This window comes from Talpa occidentalis, unplaced genomic scaffold (genome assembly GCF_014898055.3).
Source record: "Talpa occidentalis isolate TD23 unplaced genomic scaffold, MPIMG_talOcc4v2.1 talOcc4.14, whole genome shotgun sequence".
NCBI lineage: Eukaryota > Metazoa > Chordata > Mammalia > Eulipotyphla > Talpidae > Talpa > Talpa occidentalis.
In genome coordinates this window covers 47426838-47448674 of record NW_023601433.1, presented here as the reverse complement: position 1 = coordinate 47448674, position 21837 = coordinate 47426838, and the positions used below count along the sequence as shown (strand labels likewise).

The following is a 21837-nucleotide window of genomic DNA, read 5'->3' as shown; positions in this document are numbered from 1 at the left end:
CACAGCAGGAGCTGGATGAGTAATTGGCTGAATTAATTCATTTCTATGTGAATGACTCAGATTATACATACTAGGCCACATGGAAGCAGGCCTTCAAAGCCAAGAATATAGCACAACGGTAAAATTAAATGAATTTTGACCCAGATAATAACTAACCACTGTAGAAAGTACTAACTTCCAAAGAAGAGGGAGATAACAACAAATAAAACAATTTAGCTTTGGAAAACAGTAGTAGGAGTTAAGTTCAGTTTCACATTGGGTTTTCATGCAGGACACATTTAACTTTCTCCACATCCCCTGTGAGCAACAACAATGATGAGGGAGGAGAAGGAAGCCCCTTGAGTAACTCAGCAGATATGTCACAGACCCAGAATGTAACTGATTCTGACAACAAAGCCCAGACTTTTATTGCATGATCCTCCTCAATACCACCAGGATATAAATTCCATGAACAATATAATCACAGTCAATTAGACCCACTCACATGCATAAGAGGAATGAACACCTAGTTTCTAAAATGCTTTGCTACCTCCAAGACTAAGGAGGTCATTTGACCTCTCTGCATTTATTTCTTATACATAAAATGAAGAGAACCATAAATGGTATCTCAGATCCTTCCCTATTCAAATACGGTTTTATAATTCTAAGAAGATTAAACCTAGAGAGATAATTCACTTTAAATTAGTGCTCAGTGACTAAATCCTTCAGTATGGGGTCTTGGACAAAACTCACCTGGTCACATTCTCTCCAGTACTAAGACAAGGCATTACATAAAATCACATGCAGCATAGATATAATTAAATGACTAGAAGATATATTAAATTACAGCAATTTCTGCAAAGATTACTTTCCTTTGAACATTAAAATGAGCATAATTGTCCTATCCAGGTTATTGTTAATACTCAAGGAGCAATCTCAGATTTTTATTCCCATTTCCCTCCACACTCTTTGAAATTCCACAACAAATTAGTCGTTGGTATTGACACCATTTTTTTCTGCCTCTTGTTTTACATATTTTTTCCAGTGGAACTTAAAAAATGCTTCTCAAAAAAAGTTAATTTTTCAGCAGCACAAAACAAGGGGAAATAAGCTCTTTTGTCTTTTAAAAGAAACAATTACAGCTTATGAAATATTATTTTGTTTCTTGAAAAACAACAATGGAGTTTATTTTACAAATGGGTGAAGTATTTTTAACTGTACTTAAGAGCATTCTATATAAGGAAAGCAAAGGAAATCCAGTATCACCACTATAAACTTCATTTTGTTGCTCTGTCTGATTAAGAAAAAAGGATAAGGTTTTGAAAATTTCTTTAGTAGTTGTATAAAGGGATCTGGAATGAGAATAGAGTTCTGAGCTGGAAACAGGGTTACAGGATTCATCATAAAAAAAATGGTACTTGAAAACCATGGAATGAGGCTCACCAGGCAACACGGAGAGTAAGAAAAAACAGCCCAAGAAGAGCCTTGAGGAACACTAATTAAAACAAATAAATCAGAAAAGGGGACCTCAGAGTAGACAGAAATAAGACGAAGAAATGGGTTCCAGAGTTTATCTTCAAATGTGTTATACATGGATAAATAGTAGTGAAATAAGATGACAGTGTGGAGAGTTGGAGATATATTTCTAAAGAAAACATTTTATGAAAACATACAGTACTGCCCATATACAAGTGAAGAGCAAGAACAGATGTCAAAATTTTTCCTTTGCTAATTTTCACCTTTTGTAGCTTAACATTAATTATGCCAATCTTTGATTTAAGGATGAGTTCCTAAAGTAAAATTTTGTCATAATGCAAAGACTGGACTACACAGTTGATTAGCTAAGCCAAAAAGAGAGAACTCGGGCACATTATTTTGGAATAAGGTTCATTCATAGCAAGGAACCCTATCCTTCTATCAATATTTACTGCAACATAATTTACACATACCCCGCTGATTATTCAGGAAGCTATTTTTCCAGAGGTAGTATATAAGTTCGACAGCAGTGAAATCATATCTTATGCCTTATAGGAAGTTGTCTTGATAGTCTGTCTTTATAGAATTCTTTAGTTACACCCTATCAGTACAAAAGTCTTCTCTTGCTTGGTATTAAAGGGAAGGCACAGCATCTGTGATAAGATTTTTTTTATATAATTGTTTAAAAGCTTATTTGATCCTAGAATAGTAATAACCAGCAATGTATGAAAATGACACCATACTATTAAAGTGTATTACTATCTATTACAGCTATTCTCTTAAGTCATTTTCATTCACAGAAATTCATACACAGAAGTGAGTAAGACACAAAGATTTTTCAGTGGGATTCCAATTTCATGTCTTTTACAGGGCAACAAGGAATAAAATCAGTGCTTTGTCCAAACATTTTCAGGTTGGCACAGGTTTGCTTTGTTACTGTTTGGTGAATAATAGGGAATAATATGAATCAGACAAAAGCATTCCTGGATTCAGGATGAAAACCTTCAGGACATTTCTTACTTTTAAAGTCCTCTTCTAACATTCAAATTTTCCTCTAAAGGAAATTTTGACGAGGTGTTATAAATTTTAGTTTATTTTTTTCATGAGATTAAGAATATGTTTTGTTGTTCTATGAGAGAAGGAATTCCATCTGCTTTATTCACTGCAGTCTCTCCACAATATAAACATTTTCTGAATATATTAGGTGCTCAATAAACAGTAGTCAAATGAATACTATCTTGTAGAATATGAAATAATTCATTTTTTAGAAAAAGAACTAATAAAGAACAACTTGTCTTTAACCCATATTGAAAGTTTTCAAGTAGCACTTGGCTGGACTTAATTAAAAAGACCAGGCAATCAACAGAAACTACTATTCAAATAATCAATCCAGTAGCCTACTCTGAAAGATTAGCATTTACACTTATAAAAGTTAATGTTTTTATGTCCCACTATTTTCCACACAGATTTTAATTTAAGGTTACATTGTTTACTTGCTGTGGAAATTAAATTGTTAATTACAGTTAATTAAAATTTTCCATTTAGAGAATAAATATGAGTCAATGGTCAATAGTCTTTCAAAAGATAGACACTTCTATACTGACTACTCATTGATCTCAAGAGTACATTTTTGTTGTATAACATGACTGTATTACAGGATTTGATGGATGATAATGATACCCTGAAAACTCTGCTTTACATATTTATTAAACTTAGATTTTAAAATTAAGAAAAATGCTTAAGCAATTTAGATGTAATTTTCAGTTTGTATGATGTGCTAGTCATCTTGTTTTAGCTGATTGATAAATGTGGGGATTTGAACATCAATTATAAATAAAAACAACAAAGTGCCTTTTCGACAAGCTTTGCTCTATAAATTGTCAAGCCTACTCATTCTATTATATATTCAGGATGTCAAAGAACATATCACATGTAAATGAAATTTGCTTTGTTTCCAGGCCCCAATATTATCAAATCTATCCATAATTTGCCTTTAACTTTGAAACGCCCAACAACAGAAGAGAGTATGTTTCTACTTTTTATGTTTTCACTTATTTGGGAGAACAGAAGCTCATACCCCTCAGGAGAGGGCACGCTATTCCTACTCCTAATCACATACTACATCTTATGTTTAGAATTAATCATGACTGCATTAGGTATCACTGGAAAATCAGGCATTCAGGTGAAAATATTCATTCCATACCATGGTGCCCTGTTATCGGCAATGTCTTCATTCACAGTTTCAGTTACCTGAAGTCAACAACACTCTGAAAATATTACTTACAATGAAATATTCTGAGTGAGAGATATTATATTTTCATAACATTTATTTAATTGCTATTTGATTTTATTAGCAGTAATAGCTGTTTATTTCTTAATGTGCCAAATTTAGAATTTTTTTAAAGATTTATTTATTTCTGCATACAAGAACTGGGGTACAGGCCAGAGGTGCGGGGGGTAAGAGGATTCAGTAGAGACACAATGAGGAACAGAACAGGCAGACTGACTGAAATACACTGCTGAAGGAAGCAGTGGGCGAGTCAGGAGAGGTCTGCTATAACACGTGGGAGGCTCCCTGGCTGCCAGGAAAGTGCTGCAGAGGCTGTGGATAGTTTCATATTCCTAAGCTTAATCCCTTGCACCCCCAGGGATGCCCCCTAATTTAGAAATTAGAAACTATCATAGGTGTATTCAGGTGTATCATAGGTGTATTCAGATAGGACATAACAGAGCAGATACAGTTTGGTACCATCAGCAGTTTCAGGCCTTCACTGAGGGGTCTTGGAACGTCAACCTCCACAGATAAGGGGACATGTACTGTACATTACAGAATACTCCAGTGAAGGAGAAGCCAGGGGTAGGGGACAGAAGGGTAAGTGTTTGGACAGTATCACAAGAGATACTACCCTATTGCGGCCTATGTAATAGTCATCTCATTTTAGATAAACCAACAAGCAAGCAATTGTTTAACAGTTACTCCCACTGAAGGAATAAAAGAGAAATTGCTATCTCTTAGCAGAAAGGTGTGACCCTGTTTCCAGGAAAAGGTCTGAATGAGAGGTAGCTTTAAGATCCTAGTGTTATCTGTTGAGTTGGCAATAAAATATTAAAGTACACCTAATTTGGAATATTTGGATCACAGAATTTAAAAAGTAAATCACAATCCACTGACAACACAATAAAATTAAAGCAAAGGTAATTTATAGTCTTTTGAGGTAATTTGCCAGGATCTATCATTATTCAATATTAAAATGGAAACTTAGTCATAATTTCAAATGCTACTGCCCTTTTTTATTTTTTATTTGTACCTCACTGCACTTGCTTATCCGCCTGGCAACAATGAGCTGGATCATTCCTCGTTTGTTCCCTTCAGTAGACATAGACCTTCTGAGGGTTTCCATGGCATCCTGGTTTGTCTTGCCCAACAGGGATTCTCCATTTACTGCTATCAGTTGATCATTCACCCGAAGCCTTCCATCCTGGGAAGAAAACAGGTAAAAATAAAAGCTATTAAATAGTCTGTTATAAAAAAAGTTGCTTTCCCTTTAGTTAAGTAAAAAGGAAGCAAAGAAAAAGTGCTTTAATCCTAATGGATTATGCCCAATTGAACACCATCATAATAATGTCTAAGCAGCCATTGCAGACTGTGTCTATTTCAATCATTTATACATTTGTAAATCAAGTCATTAACATAATCTGTTTACCAAAATAGCATGCTAATTCAAGGGACACAAAGTGATTACTTTCTTGCTTCTATAGACACCCAGAGAGGTTATTTACAATCCAACTGGAGACATGCAAAAGCTTAAGGCTATTAGACAATACAGAAAAATGGCCTCTCAGAAAACAGCCAGGAAATTTTCTCTAGACTGGGAAAAACAGGATGAGTCACCCATAAGCAGAGAGGAGGGAAAGATTAAAATATACTGTATATGGCAGCTCTGCCCCAGAACCTAAGCTGAATCTTTGCATAGATTATCTTCATTTAACTAGAATAAATATGGGTTGTAAGTTCTGTGAGACAAAAAATGTGGAATAAAGTTATGGACTTCCTCCCCAAATGAGAAAACACTGAGATTTCTTCTAGTTGTTTGATCATGGATGGGGGGGTGGAGTGGGGGTTGCATAGAAAGCAGAAAAAGTTCCTTAAGAGTATCTGAATATGCCTTACTAAAAAAATGCATGAGTTTTGGTATAAGAATCATTTTGAGCTAAAACCAACTGAGAAATGCAGGCACAGAGTAGCTGTCTTACCTCTCCCTTTCTGGCCAAAGTCATGGCATATATTTCCCTTTGTGAAGTTGCCCCTCTACTCTCCTAAACTAGGAAGGAAAAGCATATCTACCACTGGCACTGATGAATTTGAACAGACCAAACATACTTATAAAACCTTATCAACCATTAGTTTCCCCATATATTTATCTTCCCACAATTTACTACCCCTCAGAGTCCAAACCCCTTTCCTTTGTCTAGTTACTCCTCCACTATTTATTATTCTTTGTTTTAAGATGATATATTAAGTGACTGAGCCTAACAATTTCTTTGGGTTTTCCTCTCTTTTCTGTAGAGCACAGTATATATTTGAAGGTGTCTAAGTCAGAAAACCAAGATTCTTAATACTGGTCTCCTTCAAGATGTCCCACTTAGGCAAGAGTATTTTGAGGTAAGAGCAATGAAATTTCTTGAGGCTGGGGAGAAAATTTTGCCCTTGCACAAGTTTTTCTCCCCTCCCCAAATAGTATAAGAGATCATCACATCCTAAGAGTTTGCCCTTTTCCTAATTGAAGTAATAACTGCTTCTCATCTTCCATGATCTAGAAAGGTATAGTTTGCAGGATCTCATCCACATGTAGGTTTATCATTGAACATGTCTCCTCTATGATCTCTTTTTTTTAATAAAAGATTTATTTATTTCTGCATACAAGAACTGGGGTACAGGCCAGAGATGCAGGGGGGTGAGAGGACTCACCAGAGACAAAGTGGGGAACAGAGCAGGCAAATTGACTGAAGTACTGCTGAGGGGAGCAGGGGTGAGTCAGGAGAGGTCTGCTGCACCATGTGGGCAGCTGGCAGGGGATCAAACTCACACTGCAGTGGCCTTGGACAGGGAGGGCCTAAGAATCTCCTCTTTAATTAGTATAAGTATAAGGAAACTCTTGTCTGTCATGTTAAGTCTCCACCTTCTCTCTTTTTGACTCCCTAGGGCCCTAAAATCAGGGCAAATATCTCTGGTTCACATGGTTCTTTAGAATTTACAATCATAGACATTTCCATACATGTTATTAAATTGTGGCCTTTTCTCCTACTAATCTGTTTAATGTTAATTTGTTCATCACTCAAACTTTATAAGAACACAGATGGGGTGGGAAAATTTTTCTCTGTACCCTGAAAATACAAAATTTAAAAACTAACAACAATTAAACTTGTAGACTTTTCTCTCATTTATCTGTCAGTTTAATTCGCGGGTCATAATGACAAGTTTACAGGATAAAAGGCAGTTTATCCTTTCCTACACTATGTATGTTTCCACAATAGGAGAAATTAACCATTTTAGATACTATGCATATGCTTGATAAGGTTGATATTTGCTTACTTTAGATGCTGCTCCTCCATTAATAATGGACTTGACGAAGATTCCCAAATCCGCATGGTTCTCTTTTGATCGGTTACCTTTGACACTGACACCAAGACCGGCTGATCCTGAATCATTAAGCGGAACTTCAAATGTCAGAAATTCCCTGGTGCCATCAGGTGTGAGAACAATGTCTTCATCTTCTGCTTTCTAATAGGAAAGAAAATTGCATATAGTATATTACATTCCAACATTCCTTTCTCATAGCTATTAGTAAAGACTGTTAATGAGCATTTATTTAATTATAAGAGGCACAGTATTTTGACAAAAGCTCTATGACAAGATTCACAATAACACTGCATCTGCATTCCACTCCAGATGATTCCTGGAACCAGATGATAATTATTTTATGGAGTACTTTTTAAAATATTAAAACAAATCCAAACCAAATTCTGAGAAATAAAAGGAATAAATGTAGAAGAGCTGAAGATATGCAGACCCCCTAAGCATGGGATATGCTTTGTTGTTGTTGGTTCATATAGTCTAAACCACAGGAGAAAAGCATAAACAGCAGGAATTAAAATAAGTGAATATAACTCATTAGTTCCTTTTTCATTCACTAGGAATTTTAAGGTTATTAATAGTTTAAGATTTATGAATGATATATCATTTCATTCACAATAACAAATCCTGAAATAACAAAGCCAACAGGAAAGGCATTCTTTTTCAGAGAATCACTAGATTTTAATATTCAACATCTGTGAAACAAAGGAGAAAATATTGGGAAAAAATTTTCCACGATGCTCTACCATACATAATATAGCTGATAAAAATTGTCAAAGCAATATTACTTAGCTAATGAGTTATATATCCAAGCTTTTATTACATAATTGCAGCCACTAAGAGCATAAGATTGTTTCAGATATAACACATTTAAAGAATACAAACTAGTGATCATCTCCCTTAAAAAACTGAAAAAGAAGTGGAAGTTTAATTTATAATCTGATGAAATACAGATAGACGATATGGTCTGTCTAAAAAAAAAAGTATGCCAGAAAAGGACGCAGTATCATTTCTGAGTTCTTCAGATATACCACGCATGGTCAAGAATTCAACCACTGACTATACTGGCTATCTTTAAGCACATAACGGACAAACTCTTCAACAAAATGCCTCATCGAGTTCTACAAATTATCCCTCCTCTTTTCTTGATTTTGATATAATTCTCTAACATTTACCTAGGCATTCAAGTTGGAATGATCAAACGATAATTGAAGAATGGTTACACATATGATATGTAATTAAAATTGAAATATAATGAATCAGGTAATGAATATTCAATTATGCTCATGAAAGTAGGCTATTGCAGAGCAATGGAAATGTGGGTAGACTTCAATTTCCTTTTCATTGTATTCCAATAAATTTTTAAATTTTCTAATAATCAAAATTAACATAATGATAAAACATTTTAAAAAATAATTTGGGTATTTAATATACCATCTGAGATATCTCAGATGAAATAGTTATTGGAAGTATAACATTTATCAGTAAATTTTTTTGTTCATATAATATAAATCATGCTATTTTTAGATCTTTAGATCCATAAAATGTGATTTTTAAAATGATGTTTCCAATTTACAAAAGACTAATGTGAACAGTTAAGGACAGGCTATTGTCAGTGCAATCTTAAAGGAAGGCCTCATAGTTATCAGGACAGGGTAGGTATATTTCACAAAAATAAAAGACAATCACTAGTAAGTTAGAAACAGGAAAGCTATAGAAATACAAAATAGAAATGACTTAAAAAGATGCAAGACAGTAACTATGTTAACTACACAAAATAAATATATTTCAGTGCCAAAGTAAAAACAAAGTCTAGGCTGCTCATTATAAAAACTTCCTCAATCTTAAAATAGTCTCAAAGAATAATTATACCTCAAATAAAGCCAATGTATTGGAAATAAACATTAAATATTTATCAAAATAGTGATATACAACCTATTTATTATGCAAAGTACCTTTATTTACTCATTTAGTTTTTATTTAACTTTTTTTGGGGCAAAGATTTATTTATTCATGCATATAAGAACTGGGGTACAGGCCAGATATGCAGGAGGGTGAGAGGATTCACCAGAGACAGAGCAGGGAACAGAACAGGAAGACTGAGTGAAATACACTGCTGAGGGGAGCAGCAGGCAAGACAGGAGTTATGCCACGCCATGTGGGATTCTCCCTGGCCACTCAGGATTGAACCGGTGCTGCAGAGGCTGCTGATAGCTTCAGAGCGCTAAGCTCAACCGCCTTCACCACCAGGGGAGGCCCAACTTTAACTCTTTATTCCTATAGTTCAAACAAAATTATTGAATAATAACTACATGTATGAATATAGCTACCATAAAAAAGTCATAAAAATACATAAATTTTTAAGACTGAAATATAAAGTAGCATTAAAACACACCACAGTCCCCTTCTACTTTATATCCATAAGAGATTGAAAAAATAAAACTTTGTAAATCACCACCTAAACTAGAAATAATGCATTTAAAAAGCCAGGAATATCAAAGATAGTCCTTATCTGGGCACATTTAGAACTGATCATTCAGTACATTTATTTGCCTCTGATCTGGAGGGTTCTTAATTGTCACTTACTAATTTGGATTTCAGATTAGCTTTTTAAAGTTTACTGATTTGAACATTTCCATAATGTTTTAGAAAGGCTTAAAATTCTCATTTTTTTCCCACTTGGAAAATCAATATAAGGAGCTGACTGAATATAAGAAGAAAATTTTAATCAAGTTGGAATCATTTTCTGACATGTCCTACTCTGAATGCATCTTAACGAAGACTGTATTCTCTGTGGTAAACTTTCATTTGTTATGAAAAATACAGGAAGGGAGTAAATTTTTTTTCAATTTTCTTATCTTGAAGTCATTATTATCATTAAAAACACTTAAGTGTGACTGTGCTTTTCCTTTGATATTTCACTACTAAACCATTGGCTCTATGTAAGACTGAAATTAATGCCAGCTTTTAGAAGTTAATTCTCTGGCAATAAAATGCTAAATTGGTCTTCAAAAACCATGTTAAATACTATACATCAGGAAGTCTAATTTCTTGATATGGGCATCTCATTATTACACAAAGGAGAAACTAATTTTGCAAACTAACTTTGAAACTAACTTTGTTATATCATTCAGATTCTGCATTTTATCAATTACTTGCTCTCCTTAACTTGCTCCTGAAACCATATGTACATGATAATGTCCATTAAGCACACATCATACCCCTCATGCATGTACACCCAGTAATTTTTTTTCCCCTCAACAATCAAACAACCAGTTCTTCCTATGCTTGTTACTCCAGTGGAATTTTTGCTTTTTAATGTCTCAGGAAAAATGGGCATATTCTTAAAGTAAATTAGAAGCAGGGAAATTGTTGAATGGGTACTTTCACACTATACTTGGCAGGGCAGAGAAAAGATACATTTATATTTGCAATAAGATTTAAAAAAAAAAAGCCCCAAGTGACCAACAACAAAGCCCTGTATTCATTCTTCCCCCAAAACAGTCTTAACAGCTGTGAGGACACAGCTGGCCCTGGGACCACACTGAATTTGTAGTTAATTTCTAAAACTGGTAGATCTATGAGATAAGAAATAAAAGTTGAACAAATACCAGAAAAGTAATAATTAAGAACAGTAATAGCTGAATCTCAAAGAGATAAATAATTCAAAGCTAGCTCTCTTTATATATATACATATTTAAATGTATATTATATATAACATAAATATATGTGATATTTATAAATATATATTTTATATATTCATTCCTGTTAATATTTTGGACTTAGACATTAATTCCCGCCATAGACCTCCTAAGACCCTTATAGTTTTCTGAATGATAGTGATTGCTCATGAAAAGCTCTGAAATCCCACAGAAATTTCTGGGTGATAAGAGCAACTTTTGTTCTAATGAGGTGACTCTGGCAAGCTGCTGGATAGGGTCTGGTTAGAAGAAAACCAAGCTATTTTTAGAACTCTTTCTCCATTCTCCAGAAAGGGGAATGGGGTTGAATATGGAGTTAGTTGTTCAAGACCATATGATAAAACCTCCACAAAAATCTCAAAATATGGGATTCAAAGAGCTACCAGGTTGATGAAAATATCCATGTGCTGGGAGGGCGGCACACCCCAACTCCATAGGCACAATAACTCCTCATCATGAAATCCTTCCTGACTTGTAGTATGTATCTCTTTAACTGGCTATTCATTTGTATTCTTTAAATCATCCTTTGCTATAAACTGGCAATAGTAAGTAAGCTCTTTGTGGGGTTCTGTAATGCTAGCATATTACCCCACACAAGGAGAAGGTCATGGGAACACTTGATCTGTAATCAGGAGAGACAGGATTTGTGCGTAATACCGGGATCTACTACTTGTAATTGGTGTCTGAAAGATAGAAAATCTCATGAGACTGAGTTCCTAACTTGTGGGGTCTACACTAAATCCAAGCAATTAGTGTCAGAATTAGGGAAAACTCTCATTTCTGGCATGAAGTGTTTTGAATGTGAGTAGAGAAATAACAGCAGAGTTTCTTGTCTTATAGCTCCACTCTAAAATACTGATTTTTTTCTTAAAGCCTTTTTCTAGGGTAAATATATTTTATTGCACAAATCCTGATAAATTAATAACAAAAAGATAAATACTCTTACAACACTGGAAAGGGGATTTGAATTATTCATTAAAAATTACTTTAGTCATTCATGAAAAAGTAAGTAAATGGTCCAATGTTACTTGCAATGAATAACATGCAGATTAATTTACCAAGAAAGGTGATTAAATTGCTAAAAAGTATTTTAAATACTGATATGTAACAATGTAGATGTGGTGAAATGGGTACTTTCTTCCACTGCTGGTAAAAATTTTAAAAGATATATTTATGGTATGCAATTTGATAACATGCATTTACAAAAGACTATTTCTTTTTGCCTAACCCAGAAATATGGCTTTTAGTAATATATCATAAAAAATATTGTAATAATATACAAAGACTTAACTTCCAAAATGTTTACTACTTAACTTAAAACAACAGTTAAAAATTAAAAACAACATCCACATTAAGATAAAAATACACCTATACAATGAAATATCAGCTATTAAGGTGTCTTCAAAAATGTTTCATGAGACAAAAAATAATTATGACTAAGATACTGAGTTTTGTCTGCCTGGTGGATTTTCATAACTTCATACTTCATCCATTACAAGCCTTGATAGCTTTAAAAAAATGTTTAAGGTCTGTGTTCTCATAGCAGTTAAAACCTTACAAGGAAGGAATATAGCAATCGATCTTTCATTCTCTTTGGAACATGACAATTATCAGTTACATGGAATGTGCCCAGGATGTGAATGTATTAGCTGTACAGATAAAAATGAAAATCATGAAAAAAAATATACATCAAAATGATGACAAGGAATCAGAACTTTGTTTGTAGTAGAATGTGAGGGAAATTCCAAAGGTGACCTGCAAAAGTGGATCCCTTAATTATGTTATGAAAAAATTAATTTCCAAATTCAATCCTGAGAGACACACATGGGAAAGACCCCAAACAGCACATCAAATGCTTTGAAAACTGCACCAACACTGGCATTTCCCCCCCCACCAAAAGAAAGTTAAACAGAATTCATGGATTGAACAAAACTGGATTTCCTTCTAAAACAAAATCAACAATCTCCATGGACTTTTATTGGACCAAAAGTCTCACAAAGTAATATTCAAAATGACCAGATTAAAATCCAGAAGTACTTAAAATGAAGAGAATCCCAAAAATGTGTCCTACTGAAAAGACCATCGCAATAAATGAAAACACAAGATGTTCCAGATGTTGAAATTATCAGATTTTAAAGCAGTTATTATAATCTAGAGCCTAGGGTAGGGGAGAGGATTCGGGGGGCAGGAGAGGGGAGTGGAAGGACAGGAAGGGAGGAGTCAGGACTGGTGGGGTAGGACATGTCAAAAAGGATTTCAACATATTAAATAGGTCAGAAACAACAAGTGTTGATGAGGGTGCAGAGACAAAGGAACCCTTATACACTGTTGGTGGGAATGAAGTTTGGTCGTGTTTCAGTGGAAACCAGTATGGAACTTTCTCAAAACTTTCTCACCATATGACCCAGCCATCCCTCTCCTAACAAAAATACAAAAAAAAAAAAAAAAAATAAGAACATTAATTGAAGGGCTATATGTACTCCTGTGTTCACTGAGGCATAATTTATGAAAGCCAAGTCATCAAAACACCTTATGCCCAAAGACAGATAATGGATAAAGAAAATGTGGAATATAAACATTATCAAAACTACTGTTATTAAAAAAACTGAAATCTTGACATTTGTGACAAGATGAATGGAATGTAGGGGATTATGCTAAGTGAAACAAGTCACAAAGACAAACACCATAGGCTTTCACTCATATATGGCATATTAAAATACAAAGAAAAGAAACAGACAAAACGGAATCAAAACAAACCCTTGAAATCTGACTGCAAAATTGAGGTAACCACAAGGAGAGGATAAAGGGGTATGAGCAAATGGGGGGATAGAGCTCAAGGACTATGACAGAGGATACTGGTGCTTTGATGGAGTGTATGGTGTCATAATATACATTTATAGAGGTGTGAACTTACATGTATAATATACATACAATGTGGTAACTCAATGTTATCTCAATAACATGATTTTAAAATAAACATTACTACAAAAATACCTTAATAGCATTACTTAAAATGTTTCATAGCACAATTATATAATAAATTTTAAAGATATTAAATTTACCAATAAGCCACAAAAGATGGACAAATAAAGGAAATAATACATATGTGTTTCTCAAAGGAAAAAACACCAAATATTAAGAAATATTTCTATGACTATAATAACAGCAAGCAGTTTTAATTGAATTCCTTAAAATTTATAAGGGTTCACAATAATAGTCATTACTATTTCTTTAATATCATGAAAATATTATGGATTTTGGATTGTTTTAAAGTAAGTTTGAATCACAGGAGTTCAAACTTATTCCACTGAATCACAATTTCAGTATTTAAGACACTAGAAATAGCACATATTGTATAAAATTCTCTATAATAACATTTGATATTCAAAATCTAACTATTAAGGTCAACATGCAAATCATGTATGATAGTAACAATTTTCAACGAAAATTCATGTTAGAGCATTTGGTAAACTTTTATCTGGGTTCCTAGAGTGTTAAAATTATAGCACAGGATTAAAGAAATGTCTGATGACATCTTTTCCCACATTTGGGATGAAAATGTAATGACTCATAATCAAATTCCCCCAATAGGCTCCAAATTTGCATGGTGTGACTGCACTATTTTTTTTACAGCTTTATTGAGAGAGAACTGACATACAACATTGTATATTTTTAAAGGGTTCAACACTTTGATTTGTTCCAAATATATAATACAAAATGATTACTACCATAGTATTAGCTAACACCTCCACCCAGACACATAATTACCATTTCTTTTTATGTGGTGAGACCATTTAAAATTCACTCTCATGGCAACTTTAAAGATTATAATAATTATTAATTATAATCATTATGCTATACATTAGATCCCCAAACTTATTTATCTTGTAATTGAAAGGTCATACTCTTCGACCAACACCACCATATTTTACGCACTTCTGGGCTCTGGTAACCACAATTGCAGTCTGTGTTCTATGAGTTAAACATTTTAAGATACACACTTATACACATAAGTTATATAAAACAATATTTGTCTTTTTCTCTCTGACTTATTTCACTGAGCAAAATGCCCTCAAAGTCCATCCATCTTACTGCAAATAGTAGGACTTCCTTCTTTCTTATGGATGAATAATTTCCCACTAATACATACATATATATAACAATCATATATTAACTATGTCTTGTGTATATAATATATAAGAAATAATGTATATAAAAATAATATATTTCATCAGCTATTCATTAGTCAATAGACACTTAAATTGTTTCCACACCTTGGCTATTGTGAATAATTCTATATGAACATAAAGTACAGGTACTTTTGATATTTTGTTTTCATTTCCTTTAATAAATACACAGAAGTGGGATTGATGGTACATATGGTCATTCTAATTTTAATTCTTTGAGGTGTTTCCATACTGTTTTCCACAGTGGCTGCACCAATTTATATTCCCACCAACATGATAAAAATTCCTTTCTTCACATCCTGGTGAACACTTGTTATCTCTTAAGCTTTTGAAAACCACTATTCTAACAAATGAAAGGGTACATCTCATAACTGGTTTTATTTATATTTCCCTGATGATTGCTGATGTTGAGCACCTTTTCACATATTTATGAATGAACATTTTTATGAATTCTTTAGAAAAATGTCTACTCAATACTTCTGATCATTTTAAAATCAAGTTATCTTTTTTTTTTTGCTGTGGATTTGTAGAGTCCCTTTTACATTTTACATATTAATCCTTATCATATATATATTGCCTTTTCATTTTGTTGACTGTTTCCTTTTCTGTGCAGTAACTTTTAAGTTGAGGTAGTTCTACTTGTTTATTTTCACTTTAGTTGTCTTTGCTTTTTAAGATTTTGTCAAATCAAAAAAAAATAGCTTACTGCCAAGACCAATGTCAAGAAACTTAATACCTATGTTTTATTTAAGGAGTTTTAGGATTTCAGGTGTTAGGTACATGTCTTTATTCCATTTGAACTGACTTTTGTATATGGTATAAAGTACTGGTACAGATTCATTCTTTTTGCACATTGCTTTCAATTTATCCAACACCCTTTACTGAAAAAAATTGTCTTTCCCCCATTGTATGTGGGATCTTTTGTCAGAAATTGACCTTATCAAGTCACTCCCCACTAGCCACAGGCAATTGCTTCCTGAACCCTCCAAGTAAAACAAAATCAGCAGATACTCAAGCATCTCATAGAAAATGGCTTAGCATTTGCATGTAAACTCTACACATCCTCCTGTTTACTTTAAATCATTTCTAGATTACTTGTAATAACTAATGTAACGTGAATAGTTGTTATACTATAGGGTTTGAGGAATAATGACAAGAAAAAAATCTGCATGTGTAGTATAGATACAGTCATTCTAGGACTAACTATACACATTGCAATATAATTTGAACTTGGGACATATAATGCCTCCACCTTTGCTCTTCAGTCTTAAGATTGCTTTGGCTATTAGAGATCTTTTGTGGTTTCATGTGAATTTTAGGATTGTTCTTTCCATTTATGTGGCAAATGCCATTGGAATTTTGATGAGGATTGCTTTGAATCTCTAGTTTTTTTAGGTGGCATTAATTCTTCCAGTTCATGAGCACAGAATATTTTTCAATTTATTTGAATCTTCTTCAGTGACTATCAAAGATTTCTGGCTTTTAGTGTACAAATCTTTTGCCTTCTTGGTTTAATTTATTCCTAGGTATTTTATCCTTTTTTTTTTTTTTGCTCTATGTAAATGGAATTTTTGGTAATTTCTTTGTTTTGTTGATATACAGTGGAGTCATTATTGTAGCTTTTTTTTATATACTATAAGCTTTAGTTAAATAAAGCTATTAATGACCATGCTTATTGCTTAGGGCATTGCATCTCTAATCTTTCTGAAGTTGGCTGACCAAGATGACTCCTAATCTTCAGAGAGGATTCCAAAGACTCCTTTCAATGCATCTCTGCTTTTTATAGGGAGAATCAAAACTCCTTTTGTAACACATTTCAATATTTGATATTTAAGCATGTATTCTAACATCTCTTTGATCTATCATCATATCTAAAGTACATTATTTTCAAAAGCTCTACTTTTATCAATAGCATGGAAATGTTAAACATACAATTATATTCTTACATGGATCTTACCACAGAATTCCTGGGATCGGGGTAGGGCAGCTTCCTAAGTAGATTTTCATTAGTCTTATTGAAGAACAAGGAAGTGACTGGCACTTTGGTTAACTCAAAATCTGACAGTCAAAAGGTGAATTTACTACTTCATACTGATGGTTAATTGAATATACCAACTTGCAGGTGTTTTTGGATGAGATTACCATTTAAGTTGGAGAATTTCTGAGTAAAAGAGAACCCTCTATATGTGTATGGGTGGATTTAATCTAATCTATTAAAGACTGATAGAACAGAAAGAGAGTTCTCTGAGCAAGGGATAATTCTTCAGCTGACTATCTTCAGGCTTCATCTATACTCTAGGCTTTCCTGGCTGTCTGCCTTCAGGCCTTTGGACTAAAACTGCACCATCAGCTTGTGCTCAAGTGCACTTCCCACTCTGCAGATTTAGACTTGCCAGTTTCCTTAAGTGTGTGAGCCAGTTCCTTATAATAAGTCTCTCTCTCTCTGTATACACATATTATTGCTTCTGCTCTGGAGAACTATAACTTATACACCCACATAATGTCAAATCCAACTTGGATATTCACAGGATTGCACTATAGGAAGTGAATTCGCTTTTCAAAGGAAAATTAGTCTGTTCAGGACATGGAGCAACTAAATTTGAGCCTCTGTTAAAATATTCATGTTTTTATCCATTTTAAGTGGGTAAGCTAAAACTGAGTTTCTAATCTCCAACTTACATTAATATAATATTTAAAAGATATGCAACTTACATCTCAGAAATTCAAAGTCTACTAACAATTGGCCCTAAATTTATACCTATTTTTCAAACAATGATTTTTTTTTAATTTTCTCAGATATACCAATCTATTCTCTATCCATGGCTTACTCTATGGGTTGGCTGGTTTGTTTAGATTCCAGATATAACAGAGATCAAATCAGATTTGTCTTTTACTCTGACTCATTTCATTTAGCATAATGCCCTTGAGGTACATTTGTTGCAAATGGCAAGATTTCATTTTATTTATGGCTGAATAATATTCCTATACATATGTATACACATCTATATCTATGTATCTATTTAAATATATCTAACTATAACAATTTCTTTGTTTATTCATCCATTTCTGGATACCTAAATGCTATATCTTGGCATATATAATTATTGCTGCAATGAACATGGGGTGCATATATCTTTTCAAGTTAGTATTTTCATTTTCTTTGACAAATACCCAGAATTGCTGGATCATATATTAGTACAAATTTTAATTTTTTGAGGACCCACCATACTCTTTTCCATAATGGCTGTACTAACAGAAACCACAAAGAAACACTGGGGGGAGGGGAAGAGGTACATTTTGTTTTAGCTTAGAAAACTCTCATGTTAGATAAATTTGTAATAGGAAATCAGACACATACATATATGTATCACTTGTTTCGTTAAGGTAACTGAATTGTTATTTACTTTAGCATGCTATTATGAACACACAAGGCTGATGGGTGAGGAGTGTATTAGCGTGGGCCCTGCAGTTGCAAATAGGATACCACATTTAAAGCCAAGAATGCTTCTTACTATCATTGATGGAAAAGTTCAAGGCTAATCCTCAATTTCCTCCCCAGGACTGACTAAATGTTTTGAAAGAACCTCCCTCACTTTGCTGTTTTTATCATTTTATATCTCAGATTGTCTTAGTATTAATTGAGGTCATTTATATGTAAACTCATCTTGTCTTCCAAAAGTTCAATAATACTAAGATTCAAAACAACAAACGAGAGAGATATTTCTTACCCATAAAATAACATTGCAGAATACTGTCTCGATATAGAAATTATCTTGAAAACATTTCAAGGTAGGGTGATTTTTAGAGAAAGTTTTCTAGTATATATAAACAAATATATCAGTTTGTTACTTTATGACATTTTGGTTTTGCTCTGCTTGGACAAGTATTCATTCCCCAAATATAAAAAAACTTTTACATATATTCTCTTAATACATTTTTTGTTTTATTTTCACAATTAGCGAGGATTTATTTTGGTATATGGTAAGAAAAATTAATATAACTTTTTAAAGTGAAGAGTGTCCTGTTCTCTACTTCACTCTTTAAAATCAGTTTGTCCAAATGCCCCTCAACATACATTCTCACATACATACAAGGCAAACACACAAACACCCTGTGATTCTCGTTTTCCATAAAAATCATAATTAAGACTACATAATACTTTCAAAGTTGTTTACTGATTTTTCTCTGAGGTCTGATATTCATTTTCATAACCATGGAATATTTGACAATGCTGTGGTAATATATTAGATACAAAGTTATCTGTTTATGATTGTCCAAAGAAAAGTCAAAACCTGTTACTTGTTATTCAAAGCCTTTACATTCTAGCTTTTTTGTATCTACATAATATGACAATTTTAGGAAAAATACATATAAGCATTCACTATGGATATGGTTTTGTAAAATTTTCTTTCTATTACAACAGTTTGAGAATAATATAATTCATACTATGTTATATAAGGTATAAAAGAGCCTCGATTTAGAATTTCTGATAGATGATACTATGTGTCAAAATGAACATGACTTCTTTTCACCATGCAGAGAGCATCCATATTTTTTTTTTTATAGAGGCATGCTTTATTTATTTGTTTGTTTGTTTGTTTATACAAGCACTGGGTACAGTCAGAAGCCCAGAGGGGTGAGAGAACTCATATTAATGTCATACTTTTGGAGACTGATTCAGCAGTCTTTATTTTTATTAGATTAGTATTTTGTTTGAATTCAATTTATTTCTTCATTCTCACTCTGTATTAGAATTTGTCTTCCAAATAGGACTCAACTATTTTTGCATTTTAACCTGAACTATAAAATTTTACTTTTATTAAGAGAAATTATCCCTACAATAACTTACATAAATTAACTATAAATTACTAGGACAACTACTATGTTTAGCCTAACTACTGACATTTTTGTTTTTGCTATTTAAGATTTTTTCTTTTAAATATTTATTTATTTATTTATTTATTTATTTATTTATTTATGCAAGTACTGGGTACAGTCAGAAGCATGGGAGAATGAGAGAATTCACCAGAGCCAGAGCGGGGAACAGAACAGGCAGACTGATGAAATACACTGCTGAGGGGAGCAGCAGGCAGCAGGGGAGTCTGCACGCCATGTGGCACCCTCGCCCGGCAGCCGGGGATTGAACCGGTGCTGCGGAGGCTGTGGGCAGCTCACAACCCAGCACTCAACCACTGCGCCACCGGGGAGGCCCTATTTAAGATATTTTTTATATGTTATTTTATATCTGGTTTCGTAGCCTGATGCAAGTTTCCTTTACTTTTTTGATTTTGGAGCTTCTATAATATAGCATTTCACAACTCATGAAGTCTTTATATGTTTGTGTGTGTGTGTGTGTGTGTGTGTGTGTGTGTGTGTGTCAGACTACTTACTAAGTTCACCAAGTTTGGCTCCTCTAATTATTTAAGTGATTAAGAAATTAATATCTCTCTCTTTATCCCTAGCTAATCAAAAATAATCAAGTGTTATCCTCTATTATGGGAAATAGCAATAATCCACCTTAAAATAAGAGTATCTTGGAATTTAATAAACCCATGTATTATTATTATAACTCATCTATTATAGGCAAGGAAAAGGAGGGACTAGTAACTTCATGTCTAATTAAGAAGTTAGTTCCATTTATCTTTCCAACATCTCTGCATCCTGCAAAACACAAAGCTCTTACCGTTTCTTTTGGAATCTGCATCTGGCTTGGCTCTGCATTCTAGAAGAATTGAAGAAAAATATAAATACAGACTGACCAAAGCCATCTTCAACATACAGGGACACAAATCTTTACTTTAAAGGAAATTTTGTTGGTTCTTAAACTCCACCAAATATATAGAGGGTGATTATATTATTATATATGATGTTTTATTTGATATTCCAAACTGTTACTGATGTGGTTATATTATTCTTTGTGCTGTGTGGTAGTTTAAGAAATTTTTCAAAATCTAAGCTGCTTCTTGCTTATTCATAGTAAATTGTGAACTTCTTTTTAGAGAAAAACAAATCTCACCAAACTGCTTTCTATTTGTGGTATTGTTTCTAGCATAGATTTTTTGTATGTTCAACTAAATCTAAGTCATAAAGTATATTATAATTTAGAAGCTAGACCAGGTAATAACAGTCTGAACCAGAGTCTGAATCACAAGCATTATATTTAAAATAATACTCAGGTGATAAAATTTGACTTTTTATATATTATATAGAGTTCCATTCTTTATATAGTGATAGATGATTTGTTTTTTAAAAAAAACACATATTGATGAATGCATTTCAATTTAGACACACAATTTAAACACAAACACCCCCCCCCAAAGAGGGAAAGAGCTTTGTTAATTGGTTTCAAAGTCATTTTAAATGCTCCCTTTAAGTTTTTAGATTTTTACTCTTTTAAATCTTGAAAAGCAGCTGCAACATGAATAATAGACTGACGGCACACTGGCACACTCCTTAATGAAAAGCTCACAAGCAATAAATTAAATAACCAAGAAAAAACTGTAGGCAGCAGAAGGAAAAAACAGAAGCCTGGAAGATCAAAATTGGACAAGAAGAACCTGAATAACCTAAGGCTCGCTATATGTTGGCACTAACTCTGAAAAGGCTGCTTAAGAGCAGTGTTTAATCTTTGGCAATCTAATAATGCTAACTATTACCCAAGCTTGGATACACAGTAAGTTAAGACATAAAGCTTTATCAAATCACATCTAAAGCTTAGTATTTTTTTAAGTGCTCATTTACAATTTAATAGAGACATCTCCAGATTTAGGATCAGGTGGCATTTTAAGCACAAAATTGGTTAACAGTGGGGAGAAAAGGCAAAACTGAATTTAAATTGAGAAAAAATGCATCAAACAAT

General features: G+C 33.3%; 1 protein-coding gene across 21 annotated transcripts in view; it reads right to left on the bottom strand.

The window, feature by feature from the left end:
- PARD3 (par-3 family cell polarity regulator) overlaps positions 1–21837 on the bottom strand; it is a 592143-nt gene that overhangs the window by 233124 nt on the left and 337182 nt on the right. For 13 of the 21 annotated variants that reach the window (XM_054695006.1, XM_054695015.1, XM_054695008.1 and 10 more), the window contains 3 exons: positions 20662–20700; positions 7049–7237; positions 4764–4934 (listed from right to left, as the gene is read on the bottom strand). In XM_054695006.1, coding sequence (XP_054550981.1) covers positions 4764–4934; positions 7049–7237; positions 20662–20700 — 399 coding nt within the window. The remainder of the gene's footprint in view (positions 1–4763; positions 4935–7048; positions 7238–20661; positions 20701–21837) is intronic. The other 8 variants (XM_054695018.1, XM_054695011.1, XM_054695016.1 and 5 more) reach the window with 1 other exon arrangement.